The 25,073-nt window shown below is 42.5% G+C and overlaps 1 protein-coding gene across 4 annotated transcripts in view; it reads left to right on the forward strand.

Moving 5' to 3' along the window:
• Positions 1–25,073, forward strand: part of ctif (CBP80/20-dependent translation initiation factor) — a 159,750-nt gene that overhangs the window by 61,567 nt on the left and 73,110 nt on the right. For 3 of the 4 annotated variants that reach the window (XM_052040136.1, XM_052040154.1, XM_052040143.1), the window contains exons 4-6: positions 12,132–12,205; positions 15,488–15,595; positions 19,271–19,346. In XM_052040136.1, the coding sequence (XP_051896096.1) occupies positions 12,132–12,205; positions 15,488–15,595; positions 19,271–19,346 (258 nt within the window). The remainder of the gene's footprint in view (positions 1–12,131; positions 12,206–15,487; positions 15,596–19,270; positions 19,347–25,073) is intronic. The other variant, XM_052040162.1, reaches the window with a different exon arrangement.

Here is a 25,073-nt window from a genome sequence, read left to right on the forward strand (position 1 = left end):
CCTGTTTGCGCAAATCGTGCCAGACAAATCTGTCTGCTACCAGCTTGATGGACACCCGGATGGATGGGTGGGCCAGGTTATGCAGCGTGTCGAACACCCGGCACCTCCGTGCTGCTGGTACCACTGGTCGGGGTTTGCCGGTAGACATGTGGCACAGGAGTCGATTCGCTGCTGGGCCGATGGGGACGTCCTCCAACTGGAGCCCCGAAATGGCAATGTGGTAAGCCGGGATCTCAGTGTCCGACTGTTGTGCTTCTGCTAGTGCTGCGTAGTCTCATCCTGAGGATGATATGCCCGCTGAGTGGAGGCAGGGGCGAGACAGTGTGTCGGCGACAACGTTGTTGTTACCTGCGATGTGGTGGACGTCCGTGGTGAATTCTGAAATAAAGGACAGGTGCCTCTGCTGCCGAGCCGACCATGGGTCTGATACCTTGGCCAGTGCGAAGGTGAGGGGCTTGTGGTCTGTATACACAGTGAACTCCCTTCCCTCAAGGAAGTACCGGAAACGCCGGACAGCCAGGTAGAGCGCTAGCAACTCTCTGTCGAAAGCGCTGTGCTTCACCTCTGGTGGCTGTAGGTGCCAGCTGAAGAAAGCGAGTCGTCGCTACTGGCCCTTGATGAGCTGCTCCAGGACTCCACTGACTGCCGTGTCGGAAGCGTCGACCGTGGCTGCCGTGGGTACATCGACTCCTCAGGTGCACTAGGAGGGCTGCCTTTGCCAGCGCCTCCTTGGCCTGCTCGAGCGCCTCTGTGGACTCCGCGTCCCATGCCACCTCTTTGGCCTTGCCGGCCATCAGTCCTGGATGTGGGGTACCAGGTATCCGTCGGCGGTTGTGGTGTCATTGAGCCTCCTGTAGTCTCCGCAGGGCCTCCATCCTCCTGCGGACTTGGGCACCATGTGCAGCGGGGATGCCCGCGGGCTGTCTGAGCGGCATACGATTCCCACCTCTTCCATCTTACGGAACTCCTCCTTGGCAAGGTGGAGCTTGTCGGGTGGGAGCCTGCGAGTTTGGGCATGCAGTGGTGGTCTTTGCGTGGGGATGTGGTGCTGCACGCTGTGCTTGGGGTTCCCTGTGGAGAACTGCAGGGTGACTATGGAGAGGAATTCCATCAACACCCTGGCAAATTCGTTATCCGAGATGGTCACGGAATCCAAGTGGAGGGCCGGTAGCTTGGCTTCTCAGAGCAGGAAAGTCTGGAACGTCTCGGCGTGGACCAAATGTCTGCCTTCTAGGTCGACCAGGAGGCAGTTGGTTCGTAGGAAATCTGCCCCTAGTAGCGACTGTGACACGGCTGCCAACGTGAAAGTCCAAGTGAAGCGGCTGGACCCGAAATGCAGTGAGATAGTTTGCGGGCCGTACGTCTGATTACTGGTGCCATTTGTAGTGGTGAGTTCAGGGCCTGGGACTGCATTACGAGTGTCCATGTTCGAGGGGGAAGTACGCTGACTTCTGCTCCAGTGTCTACCAGGAAGCACCACCCGGAGTGTCGGTACAGGAGGCTGTCTCGGTGGCCAGCCGTCGTAGCCATTAGCGACGGCTGGCCCTGGCATTTCCCAGAAAGCACATAGTGGACAGCAGCGGCGCACGCCTGAACCCCACCTTTGGTGATAGAAACACCATTGTTCTGAACTTTCATCTTTCTCCCCCATGGGTCTCAAAGGCTTCAGTTGCGGGGCCCGGGCTTTGGGGCGCGCGCTCGTGGCTAGGCCAATTGGGGCTGCTCCACGTTGCTTACTCTGCCAAAGGATGTCTGCTTTAGCTGCGACCCTGTGTGGGTCGCTGAAATCCTCACTCGCGAGGAGGAGGTGAATGTCCTCTGGCATTTGCTCGAGGAATGACCTGTTCAAATAAAAAGCACGGCTTATTGCCGTCCATAAGCGCCAGCATATCATTCATGGGCTTGGATGGCATGTGGTCGCCCAGACCGTCCATGTGTACGAGCCGCACGGCCCATTCACGGCAGGAGAGTCCAAAGGTGCGGATCAGGAGCGCCTTAAGCTTAGTGTACCTGTCCTCCGTTGGTGGCTGGCATAGGAAGTCGATGATCCGGCCTGCCGTGTCCTGGTCAAGCGTGCTGCCCATGTAGTAGTACCGCGTGGCGTCGGCTGTAATGTCTCTAATATTAAACTGGGCCTCGGCCTGCTTGAACCAAACGTGGGGCTGAGTGGCCCAGAAAGTCGGGAGCTTCAGAGAGACCGTGCTGTGCGAGTTGCTCGAACTCATGGCTGGTCGCTGAGTCGCCAAGTCGCCGGCTCCGGATGCCATCTGGAACGTCGGGGTCACCAATGTAGCCACGCAATGCACTACTAAAGGAACACAAGGAGGCAGAGAGTGCTGAACTCAAAACCCTTTACTAATTCAAAACCGCGTGCTTAAATCTCCCATCCCATGGGCCCCTGCGACCCGCGGGGCAGACGTGACTTCCGACTGTCCCCGGAGGGTCCGCCCCGAGCGGGTAGTTCCGAACACACTACTGCGTGTCTGCCCGTGGCTCTCGATAGCAGTTCGAGTCCCGCGTGTGCAAGCCTCCACACAAAGTTAATTTTGATGGTATTAGACAGGAACTTGCAAAGATAGATTAGCAGGTAAAGGGACATCTAGCCAGTTGGAGGCCTTTCTTTACAAAAAAAAATGAGATTGGGAGAGTTCAGGGCCAACATTGTTACTGTTGGAATGAGGGGCTAGGCTGTCAGGATTAGGGATCCCTGACGGACAAGGGATACTGAGGCTCTGGTCAGGAAAAATGAGGCATGTGTCAGGTATAGGCAGTTGGTTCTGAGCAAATTCCTTGAGTATAAGCAATAAAGGAGTACACTTCAGGGGGAAATCGGGAGGGCAAAAAGGGAACATGAGATAGCTTTGGCAAATAAGATAAATAAGAATCCTATGAGATTCTATAAGTATATTAATAGCAAAAAGGGTAACTAGGCAGATATAGGGTCCCCTTAAGGATTAGTGTGGTCATTTGAGCCATGGGATATGGGCAAGGTCTTAAATTAATACTTCTCATCTGTATTTACCATGGAGAAGGCCATGGAAGCTAGGGGATTCAAGGAAGAGAATGGTGATGTCCTGAAACATACTGATATTGCCAAAGAGGTGGTGTTGGCAGTCATGAGGCATAAAGGTGGATAAATCCTTGGGGCCTGATTAAATGTATCCTAGAACATTGTGGGAAGCAAGGGAATAAATTGCTGGATCCCAGCAGGGATTTTTGTATCATTGTTAGCCATGAGTGAAGTACCTGAAGATAGGAGGGTGGTTAATGTTGTGCCTTTATTTAAGAAGGGCCGCAAGGATAAGCCAGGGAAGTACAGGCTGGTGAGCCTAAGGTCAGTGGTGGGAAAGCTGCTGGAAGGACTAGGGAGAAATGGGATCCACCTGCATTTGGAAAGGCAAGGACTGTTTAGGGAGAGTCAGCATGGTTTTATGTGTGGGAAATCGTGTCTCACCAATTTGATTTTTTTTTTGAAGGGGTGACCAAGAGGATTTAGGGCAGGGAGGTAGACGTTGTCTACGTGAATTTTAGCAAGGTCTTTGACAAGGTGCAACATGGTAGGCTGGTCTGGAAGGTTGGATCACATGGGATCCAGGGTGAGCAAGCAAATGGGATACAGACTTGGCTTGACATTAGAACTCAGACTGGTAGTGGAGAGTGATTTTTCAGATTGGAGGCCTGTGACTGGTGATGTGCCACAGGGATTGGTGCTGGGTCCCCTGTTGTTTGTCATGTATATTAATAATTTGGATGACAATTTAGGTGGCATGATGAGTAATTTTGCAGATGATACCAAGATTGATGGTATAGTGGGCACTGAAGAAAGTTATCCAAGGTTACAGCAAGATTTAGGTCAACTGGGGAAAGTGGGCCAAGGAATGACAGATGGAATTTAATGTGGACAAGAGTGAAATGTTGCATCTTGGGAAGTTACCCAGGCAGCACTTGCACAGTAAATGACAGAGCCCTGGGGAGTGCTCTGGAACAGAGACCTAGGGGGTACAAGTACATAGTTCTCTGAAAGTGACAACACAGTTAGACAAGGTGTTGATGCATATGTTGTGCTTGACTTTATCAGATGGGGCATTGAGTACACGAGTTGGGATGTCATGTTACAGCTATATAGAATGCTGATGAGACTGCACCTGGAACATTGTGCAGTGACCAGAATGCACACAATAGGAAAGATGTGATTATGTTAGGGAGTGTATGGAAAAGATTCCTGAGGATGTTGTTGGACCTGGAGGGCTTGAGTTATAAAGAGAGACTAGATAAGCTAGGACTGTTTTCCATGGAGCAAAGGAGGTCTGAGGGTGACATTATAGAGGTTATAAAAATCATGAGGGACATGGATAAGGTAGATGGACACAGTCTGTTTTCCAGAGTAGGGGAGTCCAAAACTAGAGGGTATGTGTTTAAGGTGAGAAGGGAAAGATTTAAAGGGTATCTGAGGGGTAAGTTTTTCATGCAGAGGAAGGTGGGTATATAGAACAAGCTGGTGGGTACAATTATAATGTTTAAGAGACATTTGGACAGGTTCATGGATAGGAAAGGTTTAGAGGGATATGGGCTAAGTGCAGGCAAATGGGACTAGCACAGGAAGATACCTTTGGTTGGTATGGATGAGGTTAGCTGAAAGGCTGGTTTCTGTGCTTTATAGAGTTCAATGACCTGTGTAGAAAGTTGCCTCTGGAATCTTGCTGCCCAAATTTGGGTTTGGCGTCCATGAATTCGTACCTTGGGAGGAGAAGGGTAGCAGTTTGAGGAGGAAACAAACATGTTTATGCTTTCTCTTAGCACATCAACTATTAAAGCACTGTGAGAATAGTATAACAACATCAGATATGCTTGGAATTCAGTTTGATGCCAAGCAGCCATGGAATTTAACTTATCTAAAGCAGACATCAGTAACTTCAGGCTGTTGTCCCAACTATAGGTAGTGTTGAGAGATGAGAGAGGAGAAAAAAATGACTTGAATTCTTCTAGTAATCTCCTGGATGTGGAATCGGCTTCCTAATCAGATTGTACTGAAACAGATGTCAAGAATGTTTGACATTTGATATCCAGCTGAACTCAAGAATGAAAGTTGCTGCATGTTAGTACTGAAACTGTAGTTTTTGTCTTGAAATCTGGTGGGGAAATTTTGTAAAAATGGCATTTGTTCATTAGTTGATTTATCTTGTAGGAAATTCTGCAGTATTTCTGATTCTGGGTCAAAATTTCATTGTGATCTTTTTCCTTAAAGTAGCTACACATGCAGCAATTTGTTGGAAGAGCCCACTTTCTCACTATATCGACCACTAGTAGAGGATGTTTCTTTTTTTAAGACCTTTCCATTTTATGGCCTCCATAAAGGACTGAATAGCATGAGGCAGGTTTGAGTAAGTTGTATCCTTGATGTTCAGGATTTTAGAAAGGTCTATTGCAAAATTTCATGACAAGGGGAAGCCAATGGATGTAATATTTGAATTTTCAGAAGGCTTATGTCCCAAACAGGAGATTGGCCAACGAGGATAAGGCATATGTAATTGGGGTAAATATTTTCATGAATCGAGAATTGATTATTGGGTAGAAAGCAAAGTGTTTGAGTAATCTGATTTATTCCCGTTGACAAGTTGTGAATAGTACTTTAGATACAGCTATTCTCAATTTATATCAGTTCATTTGATTGAGAGGACCAAATGTCACATTTCCAAGGTTTTTGACGGTATAAAACTAGGTGGTATTGCTAGTAGGGAGGAGGATGTAAAGGGAAATAGTTAAGCTGAGTGAGTGGCAGATGGAATATGATGTGGAAAAATGTAAAGTTATCCACTTTGGTGTACAAAACAGAAAAGCAGAGTATTAAATGGTGAGAGATTGAACATCAATGTTATCCAAAGGGACCTCTGGGTGTGTTTTGTACTCTTTGTTAAAACAGTATGCATACAGTTACAACAGTATGCATACAGTTACAACATAATTAGGAAGGCAAATGACATGTTGGTCTTTATTATGAGAGGATTTGAGTACAAAAAAAAGATGTCTTGCTCTGCACCTAGAATATTGTTTACAGTTTTGATCTCTTTACCTAAAGGAGGACATACTTCCCATAGAGGTGTGTAGCAAAGATTCACTAGACTGGTTTGGTGGGTTTTTGTATGATTTGCAGATATATACATGGTGGGTTTTTATACGATGAGATGGACTCTTGGCCTCAGAATTACCTTGTTATGACCTTGCACCTTATTGTCTACCTGCACTGTACTTCCTCTATAGCTGTGACACTTTTCTGCTATTGTTTTTACCCTGTACTACCTCAATGTACTGTGTAATGAATTGATCTGTATGAGCGGTATGCAAGACAAGTTTTTCCACTGTACCTCAGTACAAGTGACAATAATAAACCAATCCCAATGCAAATAAGGAGAGATTTAAATCAATTAGGCCTGTATCCTCTAGATTTTAGAAAAATGAAAGCTGATTTCATTGAAACTTTAAATTCTCATTGTGTTCAATAGGCTGATGTAGGAAGGATGTTTCCCCTGACTGACAAGCATAGAACCAGGCATTACAGTCTCAGCATGAGGAGTAGGCCATTTAGGACTGAGATGAGAGGTTTCTTTATGCAGTTGGGAGTAAATCTTTGGAGTTCTCTACCCTGCCCAGCTGTGGAGGTTTAGATTTCTGGATAGTGTAAAACGTGGAAATTGAAGATGGCAGAAGAGGCCGAAAGGATCAAATGGCCTACTCCTACTCCAGTTTCCTTTTATTCTTGTAATATACCCAGTGGGACATAATCATATCAGAATTTTTATTTTTTGTCATTTTTTGAGCTCCAGCTAATTGGGTGCGGATGTAGAAACGTTCAAATGTTTTCCACAGTAGTGCTGGTGAGTGTGACCTATTCTGTTTACTTTCTCTGTAGTGTGAAAAATGTGATTAGGAAGTTTGCCCACTTTAGGCAGTTTGTTGTTTTTTCGGTCTACATGCAACACTGTTCCTTTCTGCCTTTTGATTGTATCTGTTGAAATAGAAATTGTTCTACTGTAATTTAAAGTGAAATAAAAGTATTTCAGTTTGTAGTCACCACCTTCACAGTTTTGAAATCTGAACATTGTCCTTAAGAGATTAGTTCACTTCACCAACATCCTTGTTACTAAGCTTATTAACTGTCATGGCTCCAATGTGTTAGAAGATACTGCAACAGCTCAACAAGATTAAAGGACAGGAGCTTCCTACCCTCTGACCTCAAGCATTAGAAACAACAGGAACACTAATGTCTTGGGAATGCCATAATTTTTTTCAATTTTGCCTCCAAGCCACATTATTATGATGGGTGTTTACAGTCTTGTCTTTGCTGGGTCAAAATCCTAAATTTTCTTCCCAACCATCAAGGAAAACTGCTGTTGATGGGAAGGCCCACTGCTTCGGTTTGGTGGCATGGTTTAGACAATTAATGCTGGCCTTATTGGCATTTTCCACATCCCAGAATTAAATTCTAAAAACTTGCAGAACTTAAATGTTTTAGTTTCAATTTTATTTAGTGAAAACTAGAGGTTACCGTAATCGCAAACCAAATGCATGGTGGAATATAAGGATTATTTTATCATCACGGCATTAAGTGAACAATAACATGGTCATCTTTTTGCAGGAACACTAAATAGGAAATATTTTTGTTAAAAATGTGAACTAGGGTGTGGTCACATGATCACTGCAGATTAAATAAAATATTCAGCTGCTGAAACCAATCTAATATACAGTCTGAACAACAGAAAAGTTTTAAAAAATCGCAAGTAGTATTGGCATGATCTAAGAACACTTGTGAAGAAACAAAAATAAAAGGAATTGGAATTTGGCCTTTACTAACATCAAAGTAATTATTAAGGCAGTGGGCTTGTACTCAAGTTATGACAAGTCCTTGAAAGAATGTAGGAAACTGGGATACATTCTAGGGAGCTTGAGGGGATGGCAGCATTTCAGTTATGTTACTGGACTGGTAGTTTAGAGGCCTGGACTAATGATTTGGAGATGTAACTTGAAATTGTATCATGGTAGCTAGGGAATTTAAATGTAGTTCAATAAATCGTGAATAAAATGCTGGCATCTGACACTGAAACAAAAATCCATCTAGTTATAAATGTTCTTGTAAGGAAGGGAATTTGTTGTCTTTAATCAGGCCTATATGTCACTCCAGCCTCTGAACAATGTGGTTTGCTCTTAAATAAACCTTCCATAATAGCTTGCCAAGTCATTTTGTTGTTTAGTTGTCATTGCTTGGTACAACAATAAAACTGAACAGTCAGCTGTCATTGACCAAGGCTCTCCGTTCTAGTGTGACAAAGGTGTAAGTGCTCCAGTCAGCTCAATGAATTCTGCTGATTGCCACCCACGAATCTGCTTCAGCTGACGAATCCCTTCCATGCTGAGCACCACCACTTGAAGAAAGTGCTGTGGAGCAAGAATGGATTCTGAGTATTGGTTGATGTGGTACACTATTCTAACGTGGAATGTTTGATGTCCCTTTGCTGCTGCTGAACTTTTGGTCTCTGAGTTCTAGGAATACCCAACAACTGTAGCAGTTCAAAGAGGCACTTCAGCATCACGTTCTCAAGAGTAATTGGAAATGGCCATTGCAGCAAAGTTGAAAGTAATCCACGAATAAAACCAAAATACAATAAAATATACTGGTACCAAAAAAAGCAGTGAAGAGGCTGTGAATGAGTTGGAGATGTTGAGAGGCAGTGCTTGAAGAAAGGAAATGGTTCCAATAGTTGAGAGATCAATAATGCAGATCCTTTGATATAGGATTAAGTGCCAAAGATTTAGACAAAGTATTGGCATCTATGTTTCATACAGCATTATAAAGATAGGAAATATGTCTTTGGCGTTTAGTGATGTATGCAGAGAATGTATGTAGCCAGCTGCTCCCCCACAATTAGTTACTAATTTCATACAGCATGGGGAAATTGGTGTTCTTGTGCATAAATCACACAAAGTTAGTAGGCATGTGCAGCAAGTAGTTAAGAAGCCAAATAGCATATTAACACTTATTTCACAGAGGTTGAAGTTTGGAAATGGGGAAGTTTTGTTATAATTATACAGGGTGTTTTGGTGAGGCCACATCTGGAGTATTGAACACAATTTTAGTCCCTTTTACAGAAGAAAGGTAATAGTGGTATTAGAAGCAGTCCGTAGGAAATTCACCAGGCAAATTTCTGGGATGACAAGGCTGTCCTATAAAGAGATGCTGAACAGATTGGGTCTGTATTCCTTGGAGTTTAGAAGAATGAGGGTGGTCTTACTGAAACGTATAAATCCTAAGAGGGAATGACAAGGGAAGTAAGGGTTTGTGGAAAGGAATAAAGAGCATTTGTGAACTCAGATGTTGGAAGAGGAAGGATACCTCTATGGGAAGTAAAGGATATGGGGTTAGTGCAAGAAAGTAGCATTAAGGATAACATCAGCTGTGAATTTTGTTTTAATTGAATGGTGGAGCAGGCACAAGGGGGTAGAATGGCTTAGTCCTACTTTCTTTTGTTCTGCAATGTGCTGCCTGAAGTTGTGATGGAGGCAGTTACTCTAACAACGTTGAAGAAGCTTCTAGGCAAGTACTTGAATCGCCAAGGCTTGGGAAGCCATGCATCTAATGCAGGTAAATGGGATTAGTGAAAGTAGGTACAGTGTGCAGCATGATATGGTGGGCTGAAGGGCTTCTATCTGTGCTGTATTGTTCTATGTCTCTGCTTGGGTGACTACAGCTCCAACAGCACTCAAGAACCTCAACACCATCCACAAAAAGCAAAATTGATGCATCATCAACTACTTAAACATTCATTCCTTCCACTGCCAGCACATAGTGACTGCAGAGTGAATCATCTACAGAATGCACTTTAGTTATTTCCCCAAGGCTGTTCAAGAGCACAGGAATACCACTATTTGCAGGCTTCACTTCACATTGCAGACCAGCCTGATTTGGAGGTAAATTGCCAGCCATTCATTGTTGCTGGGTTTAAATTCTGGAACTCCCTAGTAAATGGAACAATGGGAGTACCTTCATCAGAAAGACTGCAGCAGGTTAGGAAGGCAAGTCAGTGACACCTTCTCAAGGGCACTTGCTGATTGGTAATAAATGCTGATGTTACCAGCAACAATCAAATCCCAGAAACTGAATAAAATGTGGTCTCGCCAAAGCCTTGTACACTCACAGCAACTTTCCCTATTCTTATGTTCAATCCTTTTTGCAATTAAGGCTGTCATTCTATTTGCCACCTTAAATGCTAACTATTTAATTTACGAGAACACCTAGATCTTGCTGTTCTACAGCATTCTGCAGTTTCTCTTCATTTAAACAACATTCTACTTGTCTATTCTTACCAAAGTGGTTACCCTCACATTTTCCCAGCTAGTATGCCACCTGCCAAATTTTTGGCCATTAGCTTAATCTATCGATATCCCTTTTGTAGATCCTCTGAGTCCTCCTCACAACTTTCTTTTCCTAACTACCTTTGTCCCTGGTGTTTGTTCCAACCAATCCTCACATCTTGCTCATTATGGATGGAATTTGGATCCCTGTTTATGTCCAACTAGCCCAATTTCTGATGCCTCATACCTGGACTCCAAATGTTCTGAATGAATAATAGATCCATTTCTCCCTCTGTTCCCACCCATGGTCTACCTGAAGTCTTTCACAAGCTCCACAATTGGTAATTGGTTCGGCACAACATTGTGGGCCGAAGGGTCTGTTCCTGTGCTGCACTGTTCCATGTTCTAATGGCAGATGTAGACAGATCCTTCTATGGAGAATATGTGCAATGCTCATTGTGTTGCATGTGACACATTGGCCACAAACTAAACAACTTAATGGATAAAGGTTGATCTTTATCACCAGCAGATTTCATTAGTTGCAATGCACACAAAATGCTGGAGGAACTCAACAGGTCAGGCAGTATCTATGGAGGGAAATGAACAGTCAGCTAATGAAGGGTCTTAGCCCAAAACGTCAACTGTTCATTTCCCTCCATAGATGCTGCCTGACCTGCTGAGTTGCTCCAGCATTTGGTGTGTGTTGCTCCAGATTTCCAGCACCTGCAGTCTCTCTTGTGGTTGTAGATATCATTAGTTATTTGAGGAGCTTATTTTGGGTAATACCAATGTTTCCAAAGACCAGAAATGTGTTTAAGTTGTGGTGAGGAGCTTTGGGTTAGTGTCGGGAAATATAGGTTTTTCTGTACCTGTACCACTATTTGTAAAGTGAAACAATATTTCCTCAATTTCTTTCTCCCAATTAACTTAAACCTATGACCCCTACATATTGGCTTCTCTACCAAGGGATATAGGCCCTTCCTGTTCATTCTTTCTAGGCCTCTTAATTTTATATGTCTCATTTAAATTTCCCCTCTGTATCCTTTGATCCAAATAAAACCACCCCTATCTAGCCACTTTCTCCTCACAACTATAATTTTACAGCCCTGGTGGCACTGTCATAAATTTCCTCTACAATCTCTCTGGTGCTGTCCTGAGGTTGGGAATATGGAGCTATGTATAATCAGAATAGAGGTGCCATTGCTCCGCATTTAATCATTCTGTATTAGGCCTGGCAGTGGTTGACACCCTGTGCCTAAATTAAAGGCTATAATATAAAAGTTGCCATTTCTCATTTTGGTTTATAGAAAAATCACTCGAAGGCAATGCAAAAAACATATTTAAAATGATTTAACGAGAAAGAAAAAACTATTATGGAGCAACTACCAAAGAGAGATGCCACTAAACATTATATAAGAGATCAAATGAAGTGTGTTCCAACTCTGGTTGGATTTGCACACAAAAGAAAAACCTTAAGCCACTCAAACCTTTCTCGTTGTTCTGTCAGGTGTTGCTTTAAAACCATATCTCAAGAACTACACCTGACAAAAATTTACAGACTTCAGTTTGAAAATTTTACTTAACACTGTGTTTTCTCACTAAGTGTCAGCCCAGATTAAATGATCAGGTCTGTGGAGTGGGATTTGAATCCATGACTTTCTGATGGAGATTTATCACTACTGCATGAAGCCTAGCAACATAGGGTTATATGTCATATAATGAATGTTCAGAGTTAAATCTTGTGTTTGTACTAATGCTGATTCTGTAGATGTTTTTACTCTTTCTAGATCTGTAACCAAGAGACATCTTATGATATTCTAGGAACAGATATCTGGGCAGTTAACTCCTTTGAAAATATCAGGTATGTGCTTTTGCTTTTCCATGTTTACTTTTAATTGGTTATCCCCCAACTGCTTTTCCCTGCAACTTGTACTTTTTCCAGTGCCCCACTTCCCTTCAAGTTATTGGGGGACTGCAATATTACTTGACCTTCCTGTTCTTGTCAGTACTTCAACTATTCTGAATCTTGTGTGGCTTAGATACCAGAATAGAGTGTGTGGGTCTCTTAGTTGGGGGATGTGCAATAAAGCTTTTGGACTAGCATGTACCTTGCAGATTAAAGGCTGATGAGCAGGGGCAAGTATTAATATTTATAACAGTGGAAATATACTTTTTTATGCAAAGCTTGGACTGGTAGGGGGATTACGGTGATAAATGCAGCCAGAGAAACTAAATGTAACAAAGTTGTCTGTGCACCTCCCAAATTGAATAAAAGTTTTAAATTTAAATAAGTTTGGATTTTCATTCAACGTGAAGAAATTGCTGTGACTTACTGCATTCTAATTTAAATAAAAGATTTAATGCTTGGGAGTACTGGCATCCCCAGGGAACTCATTGCTTTCTAGGTTAGCCAGTTCTTTAAATAACTTCAGTTCACAGAAATAGAGTCCCCTGATCCTTTAGATATAATGTGACATAGGAAATAAATTGATATCATGCTCACAAAGTGTATCATTTATTAAAAAATATTGTTCTGTTCTCGTTATACAAAACCAATTAATTGGAAGAGCAGAAAAAAGAAGTAAGCCTAACAAATGCTATTCTCTCTCCGTTGGCTTCACTCTTGAGGAAATGTAGTCGTGACTCTGGCTTATTGGGCCTCTTGGGATTTATTCTCCTCCTTTTCATCCTCCCACTCTCTCGCTTCTCTATTGCCAATACATTCTGAACTATTAGGTTTGTGTCATTTTTGATGTTGGCACATTGCAATCTATTATTGTGGCTTTATTCCTCTGCCAGTGAACTGCAGTTCTTATTCATCATCTTAACTTCTGTTTGGTGCTATTTATTGTCAGTGCCAAACATGTCAAGATAGCAAGAATGCTTGGCCAGATAATTAAGTGGTAGTGGAGGAGATGGGGAACAGATTACTTCCCATTCTTTGGACCTTGGAACAGTTCATTCTCTTCTTCCATTTCATGTTTCTAAGAATCTCGTATCTTAAATACTTTGTGAAATAAATGTGGTGGGACAAATAGCTATGAGCAGAAAGAAAAGAATGACTTTATTACACATAACTGAGCTTATAACCAGCCTCACCCAGAGCAAGTGTGCAAGAGTATGTCACCTATCCTTTCTGTCTGCTGTGGGGGCTAAATAAGATGCCTCAAAGGAGCAGATTAAAACACAAAATTAGAAGTATGTGATATATATAGGAACATAGAAATGTAGAAAACAAATGCAAGAGAAGGCTGTTGCATGTTTTTCTCAAGCAGGCTATTCTCAAGCTTGCTCTGCTATTTAGCAAGATCATAGTTGATTGCCTCATCCACATTCCCACTCTGTCACCCTCGTCCTTCAGTTCCTTTAATGTCTAAAGATTTATCAGTCTCAGCCTTAAATATACTCTGTGACTGAAGAGCCACAGCCCTGTTTGGAGAATTCCAAATATTCACAATGCTCTGATTTTAAATAATTTTTCCTCCATTAAGTCCTAAATAGTAGCCCTTATCCTGTGGCTATGTACTCAGGACTCATCAGCAGGAGGAAGTGGTCTCCCAGCATCTTACCTTTTAGTTTCTCTCCAAATACTGTGTGCTTTAATAAGACAACCCCTCATTCTTTGAAAATTCAGTGGATCTAGGCTTTTCCGACTTGATTTACTCTCATTTGCTAACTCCCTCATTTTGGGAATCAATCTGGTAAACTCTCAGTGCACGTCTCCCAGGGATGAAGGTCCTTTCTTGGGTATAGGCATTAAAATTGTGCATCATCCCAGGTACAGACTCAGCTAAGCCCTGTTCAGGTTCAACAAAAATTATTTACAAAAACCAAATAATACTGATCAACTGATTTGGTTTTTGAATCAAGCACACTTTTTAACTGCTGGAAATTATTTTTCTGCTGCTGTAATAATGACCAACATATCATTTGCCTTCCTAATTGCTCATTTATACCCAAATGCTAAATTTGTGTTTCATGAGCCAGTGCTTTTAAGGTCCCTCTATACACTAACATTTCTTGCATTTTTACTGTATTGTTTTTCTTACCAATGGGAATAACCTTGTGTTTTCCACATTCTTTCCCAGACATTTATAACCTGCCTATATCCCTTTGCAGACCCTTTAGATACTCCTCACGATCACTTTCCTACCAGCTTTGTTTCACCAGCAAAACTGGATGTTGCACTTTTTTTATTTAAGTCATTAATATAGATTGTAGCTAGTTCATAGCTCAGCACTGACCCTTGTTGCACCCCTCCAGAAGTAGCACCAACCTGAAGAAGCTGCATTAATGATATCGGTATTTTTTCTGCTAGATGATCAATTCTCTCTCCATGCTAATAGCCCCAACTCGATGTTTTGTTTTACAATTTCATGTGCAACCTTATAAAATGCCTTCTAAAATTTAAATTTACTAAATGCATTGATTGTCACTTTTCATGGTACATCCCCTGCCCCCTCCCCAAATCTCAAGATTTTGTCAAACACAATTTTCCTTTAGGAAAAAACTTGTTTGCTCCAGTCACATTATAATCTCCTTTAATCCTCTTCTGGCATTTTCCTGGCAACTGATGCCAACCTAACTGGTCTATAATTTTTCCTCTTCTCTTTCCTTTCTTGATTAGCAGTGTTACATTTGCAGCCTTCCTTTCTACCAGCGATGTTCCAGAATCTAGCAAGTCTTGGATGATTACTGCTGATGCATCTGCTCTCCCTCCAGCCTCTTTAGAACCCAGGGACTTAGGCCATTTTTCTCCTGAGCTTTTTCTTCATTAATATTGATTACTTCATGTTCGCACTCTCATTAGTTCCTTGGTTGCCTGCAATTTCCAGTATATACTTCTACATCGAAGAAGGAAGCAAAATTATTTGTTTAGTATCTTAGTCATTTCCTTGTTCCCTGTTATAACTTTCTGCATCTGCCTCTACCTCCTAAGGGGCCCAAATTTTGCTGCTATATTTTGCACACTTCTGGGATAGATGGGTCATCTGGTACTAACCCATTCCTCTGAAAAGCAGAGTGAATGATGGAATTTCTCATGTCCAGGCCAGTTCCTTTGGATCCAGCGACCAACTTAAGGACAGCCTGATGCTGGTCTGTTTCCCTGTAGGTTATAATGTTTGCGGGTTTTCTCTTGCAGTGGAGCAACATGGGATCTACAACCCGAGAAATTAGATTTCACCACCTCGTTTCATCGAAAGCATTTACAAAACGCTTCCAAGTACCTCCCTCACATTGAGCGAGAAGGGTAAGTATCACTTCTCCAAATGTGAAAAGGGGAATTCTTGACATTTTTTCCAGTTGGAGAACCTTCGGCTTGCCTCTTGAAAGGCCTCAAAAGGGACAGGTTGTTATCCATGGCTGAAAGAGCAGTCATGCAGACTGTGGTAGACCATTCTCTTTGTTCTTAGGAATTCCCAATGGCCCAGCATACAGATAGGAAGTTCTACTGCATGGTAAGTTGCAACCTGTTTTCATTCTTGGATGTGGGTGCAGCTGGCAAGACCAATCTTTTTTTTGTATATCCTTTGCTGGTGGTCCCGAGAAGGTGATAGTGACAATTGTCCCATGAGCAGCTGATAGGGTTTGATGCAATTGACTGGCATTCTAGGCCATTTCAGAAGACCTGGTTCATTCACATTTTGTTGATTGCAGAAGTATCCCTTTTCTGATCTTCATATTTTTTATCTACCGGAGTTGGATTCAACTTTAACACAGGCACAGTTTTCATTTGCTTTCATCAAGGGGCATAGGTTTAGGATAAGGGGGAAGAGGATTAGAAGGCATCTGAAGAATTTTTTTCCACCTAGATGGTGCTTGGAATCTGGAATGCATTGCCTGGGTAGTATAAGCAGGTAGATATGGTGGGCTGAAAGGCCTGTTCCTGTGTTGTACAACTCCATGACTATAATGTGAAAGATTTGATGTTGGGCCACTTCTCTACTTTTAGTATTCGCTGCTGCAGCACATGCTTAAATACAGAGCTGATCTTCTCTCTACTTTGCCCCTTCTGCTGTAATGTTCCATGATCACTTTCCTCAGCAGCACCCTCTGGTTAAGATTGGGAGTTAAGTTCTGTGTTAGACCCACATCATACTAGCAATTGTGTTTAGACTAACTAACAAGCAAAGGGTTTCATTTGGAAGTCAACAAAAAAAAATGCATGTGCTGGAAATTTGAAATAAAAGCAAAATGCTAGATACACTCAGCAGGTTAGGCAGTGTCCATAGAAAGAGAAACTGTTAATGTTGTTGGTCTGTGGAAGGGTCTCAAACCTAAAAGGTTAACTATTTTCTTTCCCCCACAGGTGCTTCTGACCTGCTGAGTGTTTACAGCTTTTTTTTCTGTATTTTATTATGGAGTTTTATTGCCTCTGGGCAGAATTTGAATTCAGATTCCTTTTAATGAATGGTCAGAAACTTAATTTGCTTTTCCAAAGAGCATCCTCTGCTTGAAGAGGCTTGTCAGGGCAGATATTGGGATGTTTTCACTAGTGGGAGTTCAGGGAGTCATTTAAAACTGGTAAGTAGAAATTTCTTCTTGCAGAAGGTGGTGAATCTCTGGAATTCTCTGCCCCAGTTGGTGGTGGAAGCTGGATCATCACAAGTATTTAAAGTGGGGGTAAAACGTATTTGATAGATCGAGGAATAGAGGGGGATGGAGTAATGGCACAGAAGAGAGGTGGAGGCAGCCATGATCATATTAAGTGCTGGGGAATGCTTGAAGAGCATGATGGCCTGCTCCTCGTGTCATGTGAGTGCATCTTGCCCCGCTTGCTCCCCAACCCATTCTCTGTCAGATTACAATTCCTCTCACTCTAAAAGATCCCAGTTATCTTGTATCTCCTTCTCTTAAGCTCTGTCTTTTAAAGTCTAATTCTAGCTCTATTTCTTTACTTCTGGTTGCAGCCCCCTCCTTCATCTCCTTTCCCCATCCCCTCTCCACTCCATTCAATTTTGCAAAAGATGTCTGAGCTTGCCACTCCCCATCTTATGGCAACCCAATACATCTTCTCTTCCATCTTCCAACATACATTAGAAAACAGGTTATAAGATGCATATTGATTACATCATTAAGAAAATAATTGAGAGCGTCATACAACTAGAAGAGCTGAGGCCAACAATGAATTTAAATTTTTAAATAAGTCTAATTATTACACATACTGCAGTGATTAAACAACATATGCCCGCTGTTATGAGCTATTGCCTGAAGGTATGGGTCATACAGAAAGAATAGTAAAGATAAATGAAGTGGAAAGTAAAAAAAAATCTGAAATGGAGAAATGGGTTCTGAGAGAGAGAAATAATGGCAATATCTGTGACAGTACTACAGGAACTCTAGTATATTAAATACATTGACTGATGATTGATATTACCTCCTGTCCTAAGACAGCTTATCCTCCAGTGAACTAAGCAGTGCCTCAGGGATAGAGTCAAAGTCGTGGTCATAGAATTATACAGCATGGAAATGAGCCTTTCTGCCCAAGTTGTTCATGCCGACCAAGGTGCCTTCCTGAGCTAGTCCTGTTTTTTGCCTGCATTTGGCCCATATCCCTCTAAACTTTTTTCTATACATGCAGCTGTCCAAATGTCTTTTAATCATTGTAATTGTACCTGCCTCTGCAGCTTCCTCTGGCAGCTCGCTCCATGTACCCACCACCTTCTGTGTGGGAGGGAAAAGTTGTCTCTTAAGTCCTCTTTAACTTGTCTCCTTCTCACCTTTTAAAATTATCCCTCAAGCTTTAGACTCCCCTACCCAGGAAAAAGACTGTGACCAAAAAGACTGTCTGTATATGTGTAAACTTACTCCATTTTTTTAAAAGGTAAAGCAATCACACGATTTTGTGACATTTGATCACATCTTGTATAATAGTCCTAATTTGACACTTGCTCCTATCTTCCTGATAAAGCTAATCATCTACTATGCTCTAAATTTGCAGTAAAAGCTACATTCTATTCATCAACCCATTCTATTTGAATGAATAGCTTTATTTCTGTGAACCAGCTGCTGGTCGGAAAAAAAACTAATAGTGTACGATGACCCATGCAGATATATTTCCCTTTATCCATGGCAATCTGTTGTCTTAACCCACTCTGTTTATTCATGGAACCACTTCTCTTCCTCGTGGGTGGGTATGTGCACATGTGGTCCTCTGTGTGTTATTTTGTTTTGCATGCCGCATCTTGATGATCCAGTAGGCCCGTATGTAAGAAGTGAAAAATCTGCTCTATGTACTACACTGATGCTTTAGACTATCCTACTGCAGTGATCTTCAAAATATAAGGAGGTGCTTGCATTGATGTAATTTGGCCACATACATAGCACTGAAAATTTTTTCATTTCATAGACAAGTACAACCTTTTTTATCTATCTGGAGGAATTGATAGGTTTCCGTGTGAGCAGGTTCCTCCTGCTTGGAGGAGAAAGGCGAATTTGCCAAAGAAACATCTTGCGGCAACTCATCTCTGATACCACTTCCATTTGTATCTTGAAAGATTGCCTTCCAGTTTTGAAATGGGTTCCTGCCTGATGCTCCCATTTGGCAGCCCTGCAGTCTACAGCTCTGCAGAGGCTGTGCTAGAGTCGAACAGGGAACTTAATTTTCCACTTCGTAGGGATTCAATTAGGTGGCCTGACACATTGCAGCAAAGGAACTGAATAAATTCAACAGTGGGTGGAGGAATTAAATTGCAGAACTTGAGGGAATGAAAAGTGAAATTGAAGTATATGCTGGTGTGCAAATGGTATTTCTAAACTGATTAATCTGTTTTCTTCAGACAATTTTGTTGTCATGTTGGGGGCTATTAATCATCAGATGAACAGAGTTGTACTTGTCAATGTCCCATCTTCTTCCTTGATTATCAGACTTTGCTTTGTACAGTGAGTACTGCCTAATGCTGCTGTTCATCTTTTATTTGTGCAGAATGGTGAAAGGGAAGTTTGAAGAGGACAGAAACATTACTTTGAATGATCTGGACAAAGTACTTCCTGTGAGGACGGTAGGTTCTGAATTCCAGGCTGCAGAACAGCTTTGTATTCACCATTTTTGCTTTCAATTCAGGACTACTTGTATGAAGAACCAAAGTTACATGGAATACTGAGAAAAGGCTTCTAATCTTAAAGCATATTTTGTCACCTTCAGTAATTCCAAAACACTGCACAGCCAATGAAGGAATTTACATGTGGTCACTGTTATAATGGAGGAAATGCAGCTTCATATCTTCACACAACCAGCTCCCACAAATCACATTTGATTATGACCAGTGGATAGGGTGTGGAACAAAATAACACATTTTCAATTGGGAACAGTTTTACTGTTCATTGGATGGTAGTCGTACTGTGAATGTTTCACTTCCTTAATCTACCATTCCAGGACTTGGGTGGTAATATTAAAATGACTAGGCTTAAAATCATTCTGAAGCTTAATTGTTATGCTGTGCATCAGGTCTGAGTCTTCATAAAATGACCAGCAATAGACTTTGAGGAACCCCATATACTTTTCAGAAATGTCAAGCAATGAGGGGATTGCCATTGAATGGCACCATGGGCTGTTGTGTATGTGGCCAGTTTTTCCATTCTATCTGTCTTCCATTCCTATCTTGTTTGATATTAAAACTCATTTGTAAGTCTTTGCAAGTCCATAGCTCCCTAAAAGTGGCAAGAGAAATGGATAGGGTGGTAAAGAAGGCATATGGCAAGGTAGGGGCATTGAGTATAAAAGTTGGGTTGTTGTGTTACAGCTGTATAAAACTTTGGTTAGGCCCCATTTGGAGTATTGTTTACAGTTCTGGTCACTGCATTACAGAAAGATGTGGAGGCTTCAGAGAGGGTGCAGAAGAGGTTCACCAGGATATTGCCTGGATTAGAGAGTATTGGCTATAAGGAGAGGTTGGACAAACTTGGCTCATTTTGTCTGGAGTGTTGGAGGCTGTGGGGGTGACCTGATAGAAGTATATAAAATTATGAGAGGCATAGACAGTCTTTTTTTTCCCCCAGGATGGAAATGACAAATACCAGAGGGCATGGATTTAAGGTGAGAGGAGGAAAGTTTAAAGGAGATGTGCGAGGCAAGTTTTACTTACACTGAGAGTGGTAGATGCCTTGAACGTGCTGCCAGGGGAGATGGTGGAAGTAGATACGATAGCAACATTTAAGAGGCATTTTGACAGGCACATGAACAGGCAGGGAATGGAAGGATAAAGATCCTGTGCAGGCAGATGGGATTAGTATAACTTGGCATCATAGTCAGCACTGTCATTGTGGGCCAAAGGGCTTATCCCTGTTCTATGTTCTATATTTGTAGTTGTACAAATTTGACTGAATCTTAATGTTCACATGAAGAAAATAGTTAAAATTAAATTTTGGATGTTCTGGAGGAGGATTTTTCAAAGTTAACTTGGGCAGATTGTTCCCTCAATGGGGACAGGATCAATTTGAAATAAGATATCTGCTGCAAACTTCTTGCTCAATGGATAGTGGACTTTATTGTTAGTAATCTGCTCAAGTCCATAATGTGGACTAAAATTACTTGGCACATGGAGAAATGCAATCAATCAGGGCCAGTTAGCACAGTGTGTCCAAAAGGTAGGATGTGCATGACCTGCCTTGGTGAATTCTTTGGAGAAGCCCTAGAGATAAGGAAAATGCAGTGGGTTTGTATATTTTTCTTAAACAATGATTCAGTGTGGTTTCGTAAGACACACACATGACTAAGAAAATGGCAGAGGGAATAAAAGGAATTAATGAGGGGTATCTTTGTATTTTAAAAAAAAAAGTGGTGAATAGCTTGAAAGGGGTTGGGGGGGAGAAGGACCTGCTATGGAGACGCACATCATTGGCAGATGGCAGTGCAAGTTGGTAAGTCCAAACCAAATGTAATCTTTAAATTTGTGGAATAAAATGTAAAAGTTAATAGCTAATATTCACTATACACCAGCCTTTGTCACATTTGGAGTACAGGAAGTCCCCGACTTACGAATGCCCGTACTTACAAACCGACCTTCGTGGTCTGTTCGTAAGCGGGCCCAGCCCCCGATCCTACCACGGATGCGGTACACCTTCTTTGGCCCAACCTTGGGCGAAGGGCGCACATGCGGCCGGGGAACCCCGGCCAAGTGCATATGTGTGGCCGCGATCCCCGGGCCAAGTGCGCGTGCGCGGACACTCTTCGGAGTTGCAGATAAAATCAGGTTACGAACAGCCTCAAAAACAGAACTCGTTCGCAACCCGGGGACTTCCTGTTTGTATACAATTTTGAGACGCCCATTATGAAACAATGCAAAAGTCAATGTCAAATCATGAGGATGTTACCAGAAACAAGGGAGGAGCAGTTGTAGGAAGAGACTCGGGAAAAAATTGATATTTCTTTGAGAGGAAAATTCTCAATGTGATCAGATGGAGGTCTTCAATCAGTTAATAAGATTGCAGTGAGGCTGCACAAATTTAAGACAATGAGAAAATGAATAGAAATAGAAACATTTTCTTTAGCCTTGGGGTGTTCAGAATGTAAAATTTAAGCCATGAACCATTGGTGAAGCAGAAGATAGTATAATTGGTGGAAAGAAAATATTACGGAAAAAGATTGGACTAGGTGGTTTATGTAGAGCTAGAAAGTGCTGTTGTTGCAATCAGCTACTTGAGGGCATGTGGCATTTAGTACTACTCTTACTGCTTGAAAGTCATTTTCTTGTAGTTTTGTGAGTTCTTGGGTGACTCTTTAGCCAATGCGGAAACTGCAGACTCTTCTGCTGAAGCACCAGGAGGTGCCTGATGGGGTGGCCAGGTAGTCAGTGAAGTGGTGCGCTCCTTCCGGGCTTATGTACACCACGCACGTGGACTTGAGGTTCACAATACTATCCCAATTGCTCCTTCACTTTGAACAGCCATGAGAATCAGCTTTATTATTACTGACCTGTATGTCGTGAAATTTGTTGTTTTGCGGCAGCAGGTTCTTTGAGTCAGGGATTCTCAGTAGTCAGTAGAGATGGTGCATATTTTTCAGAGGCTTTGAGTATATCTCTGAACCTTTTTACTTTGACTGCATGGTAATCTCTTCCTTCGACAGAATAGTGTGTCAGTTTAGTGAATAAAGACCAAAAAAGCTGGTACCAATCAGCAGGTCATGCAGCTTCTGTGGAAAGAGAAATAGAGTTAATGTTTGAGGTCAAGGACCCATATCTGAACTGGAAAAGTGAGAAAACAAATTAGTTTTAAGTTCCAGAGAGGCTGGGAGAGGGATGAATAGGACAAAAGGAAAATCTCTGACAGAGTGAGACCAAGTTGCCATGGAGGTGCGCTGTTTACAAAACCATCTAGTTGATTGATCAGGGCACTGAGAGAAGAAGAGAGAGAACAATTGGATATTAAGAGCTGTGAAAAGCAGGTTAGAACTGTTGCAAAGAACTGAAACTAATCTGTTCTGGAAATGCCCAACAAATAAGGGGTTGCTCCTCTGCTTTTTGAGCATTTCAGCCAATATCTAAGAGTGCTTTGCCCAGGTGCTTCCAAGGCAAATTAGAGGACATAAGTCAGATCCTGGTGCAAATGCAGCTTAATACACAGAGACACAATCATGAAATACTTAAGCTCTAACTATCTGAGTCCCAATTACTATCCATTACGGTTGGGCTGGTCACAGGAGTCTTCGCTAGGCTCCCAGAGTCCAGTTCTCTACTCTTCAACAGTTGGTTACCTGCCTTAGGTGGTGCTCTTTCTGTCTTCACTCCCTTGGAGCCCTCAAAGTAGGCCTTTTGGCTGTGGTCTTTGCTGGCTGCTGGTCTTCACTGCTGACTACCAGGCTGGAGTTATTGCTCCTCTGGCTTGCTCATGGGAGTTAGTTATACACCTGCTGTGGCCTTTGCAAAACTGCTGTCAGCTCGGATGCAAGATGGGAGGCTAGTCACATCAAAGGGACTAAGAGTTTGGGGAAAGCTTTGAATGCAGCCCTTCAAATAAGGTAGAGGCAGGAAACCTTGGCTCCATTCAGTCTTCAGTATTGTTTATCTTTCCCTGGATCGACATTGATGTTAAATATTCAATCACTCATTAATGGATCTGCATGTGATCAGTAGCACCTACTCTTGCCATAGTCCCTATGAGCTCAGACTGCATGTCTGGCCCAGCTAGTTTTGTGGATTTGGATCTTCCACTAGTCTAAGGACAGCTTGGCCATCCTTCCCATGATTCCCAGCTCCCTAATCTGAGGAGCTGCTTGTCCACAGTAGCATGTGTAGAGAGAGAAAAACTGAGTTAATGTTACAGACAGGTAACCCTACAGCAGAGCTAACCAGTTCTGAGAAAATGAGCGAGGTGAATTCAGTATTGGCTCTCAAGGACTACAAGGTGCCGAGACAAAGAATGAGGGTGCTGTTCCTCAAACTTGAATTGGGCCTTGTTGGAATAGATAGGAGGTCAGAGTGGGAGTTGGATGGAGAATTAAAGTGACAGGCAAGTGGAAGCTCAGGGTCACCTCTGTGGACTGAACAAAGGTGATCTGCAAAATGGTCACCCAATCTGTGTATGGCTTCTCCAGAATAAAAGAGATCTCATTGTGAGCACCAGATTCAATACACTAGATCAGAAGAAGTGAAAGACGATCGCTGCTTCACATGGAAGAATGGATTGAGTCCCTGGATGATGGACAGGGTAAAAGAGCAGGTTTTGTTGCAACAATACTCCTGCAATTGCGTGGGAAAGTGCCACAAGAGCGGGAATGGCTGGTGGAGATGCGAGAGCAAACCAAGGAGTCATAAAGGGCATGCTGAGACTGGAGGAGAGGGGAAGAAGCAATTGATGATGGAACCTCATTGAAGGTGACAGACATTGCAACGCACAATCCATTGAATACAGAAGCCAGTGGGCTGGAAAATGAGAACTGGGGAACTCTATCTTTCTTCTGATTTTGAGAAAAGGTAGTGAGAGCAGAGGTGCAGGAAATGTTAAAGGCTTCTGAGAGCTCTCTCAACTAGGGAAAGCTGTGATTAAGGAAAAAGGAAGACATCTGAAAGGTATCAATATGGAAAGTCTCATTAGAGCAGGTTTGATGGAAACGGGAGAACAAAGGCTGTGGAGGCTTGGTCCCTGAGTATGTTCAAAATATAGATCAGTGGATTTTATGGGAGTCAAGTTGATCTGGAGTTAATGCAGAAAGTGGTGCTGAGTTAAAAGGTCTACGGTGATCTTGGTGAATGGCAGAACAGGTGCAAAGAGCTGAATAGTCTATTCCTACTTCTGTTGTCTACGGTGATCTTGGTGAATGGCAGAACAGGTGCAAAGAGCTGAATAGTCTATTCCTACTTCTGTTTCTAATGTTCTTTAAAAACAAGGGACTTTCCGGTACTATTTGGAGTTGTGTGGTTTCACATTCCATCTTTGCAAGGCCTTTGAATCTCACAGGACTCGTACATTGCAGGAGATCATAACCAAAGGGGTGAGTACTTATTTGGAGTTGGTTAATGGCCCTGACTTTACTGGGCTGCTGTGAAGATATTGGGGTTGTCCGTGTTCTCCAAGTAGACGCCTTCCTTGCGCATCTACTCCAGAGGTTGCTTTCTGCCCACTACCACAACATCCATGGTACCAAACCCATGCAAATCCCAACCCCTTCTCCTACCTTGCCACCCAGTCTCCTCACCCAGCAGCCCATGGTTCTCTCATTGAGTTCCATCACACGTAACTGGTCTTGATCCATATTTTGAGTATTTCCCTCCCCCCCCCCCCCCCCCCCC

This window comes from Pristis pectinata, chromosome 2, assembly GCF_009764475.1.
Source record: "Pristis pectinata isolate sPriPec2 chromosome 2, sPriPec2.1.pri, whole genome shotgun sequence".
Taxonomy (NCBI): domain Eukaryota; kingdom Metazoa; phylum Chordata; class Chondrichthyes; order Rhinopristiformes; family Pristidae; genus Pristis; species Pristis pectinata.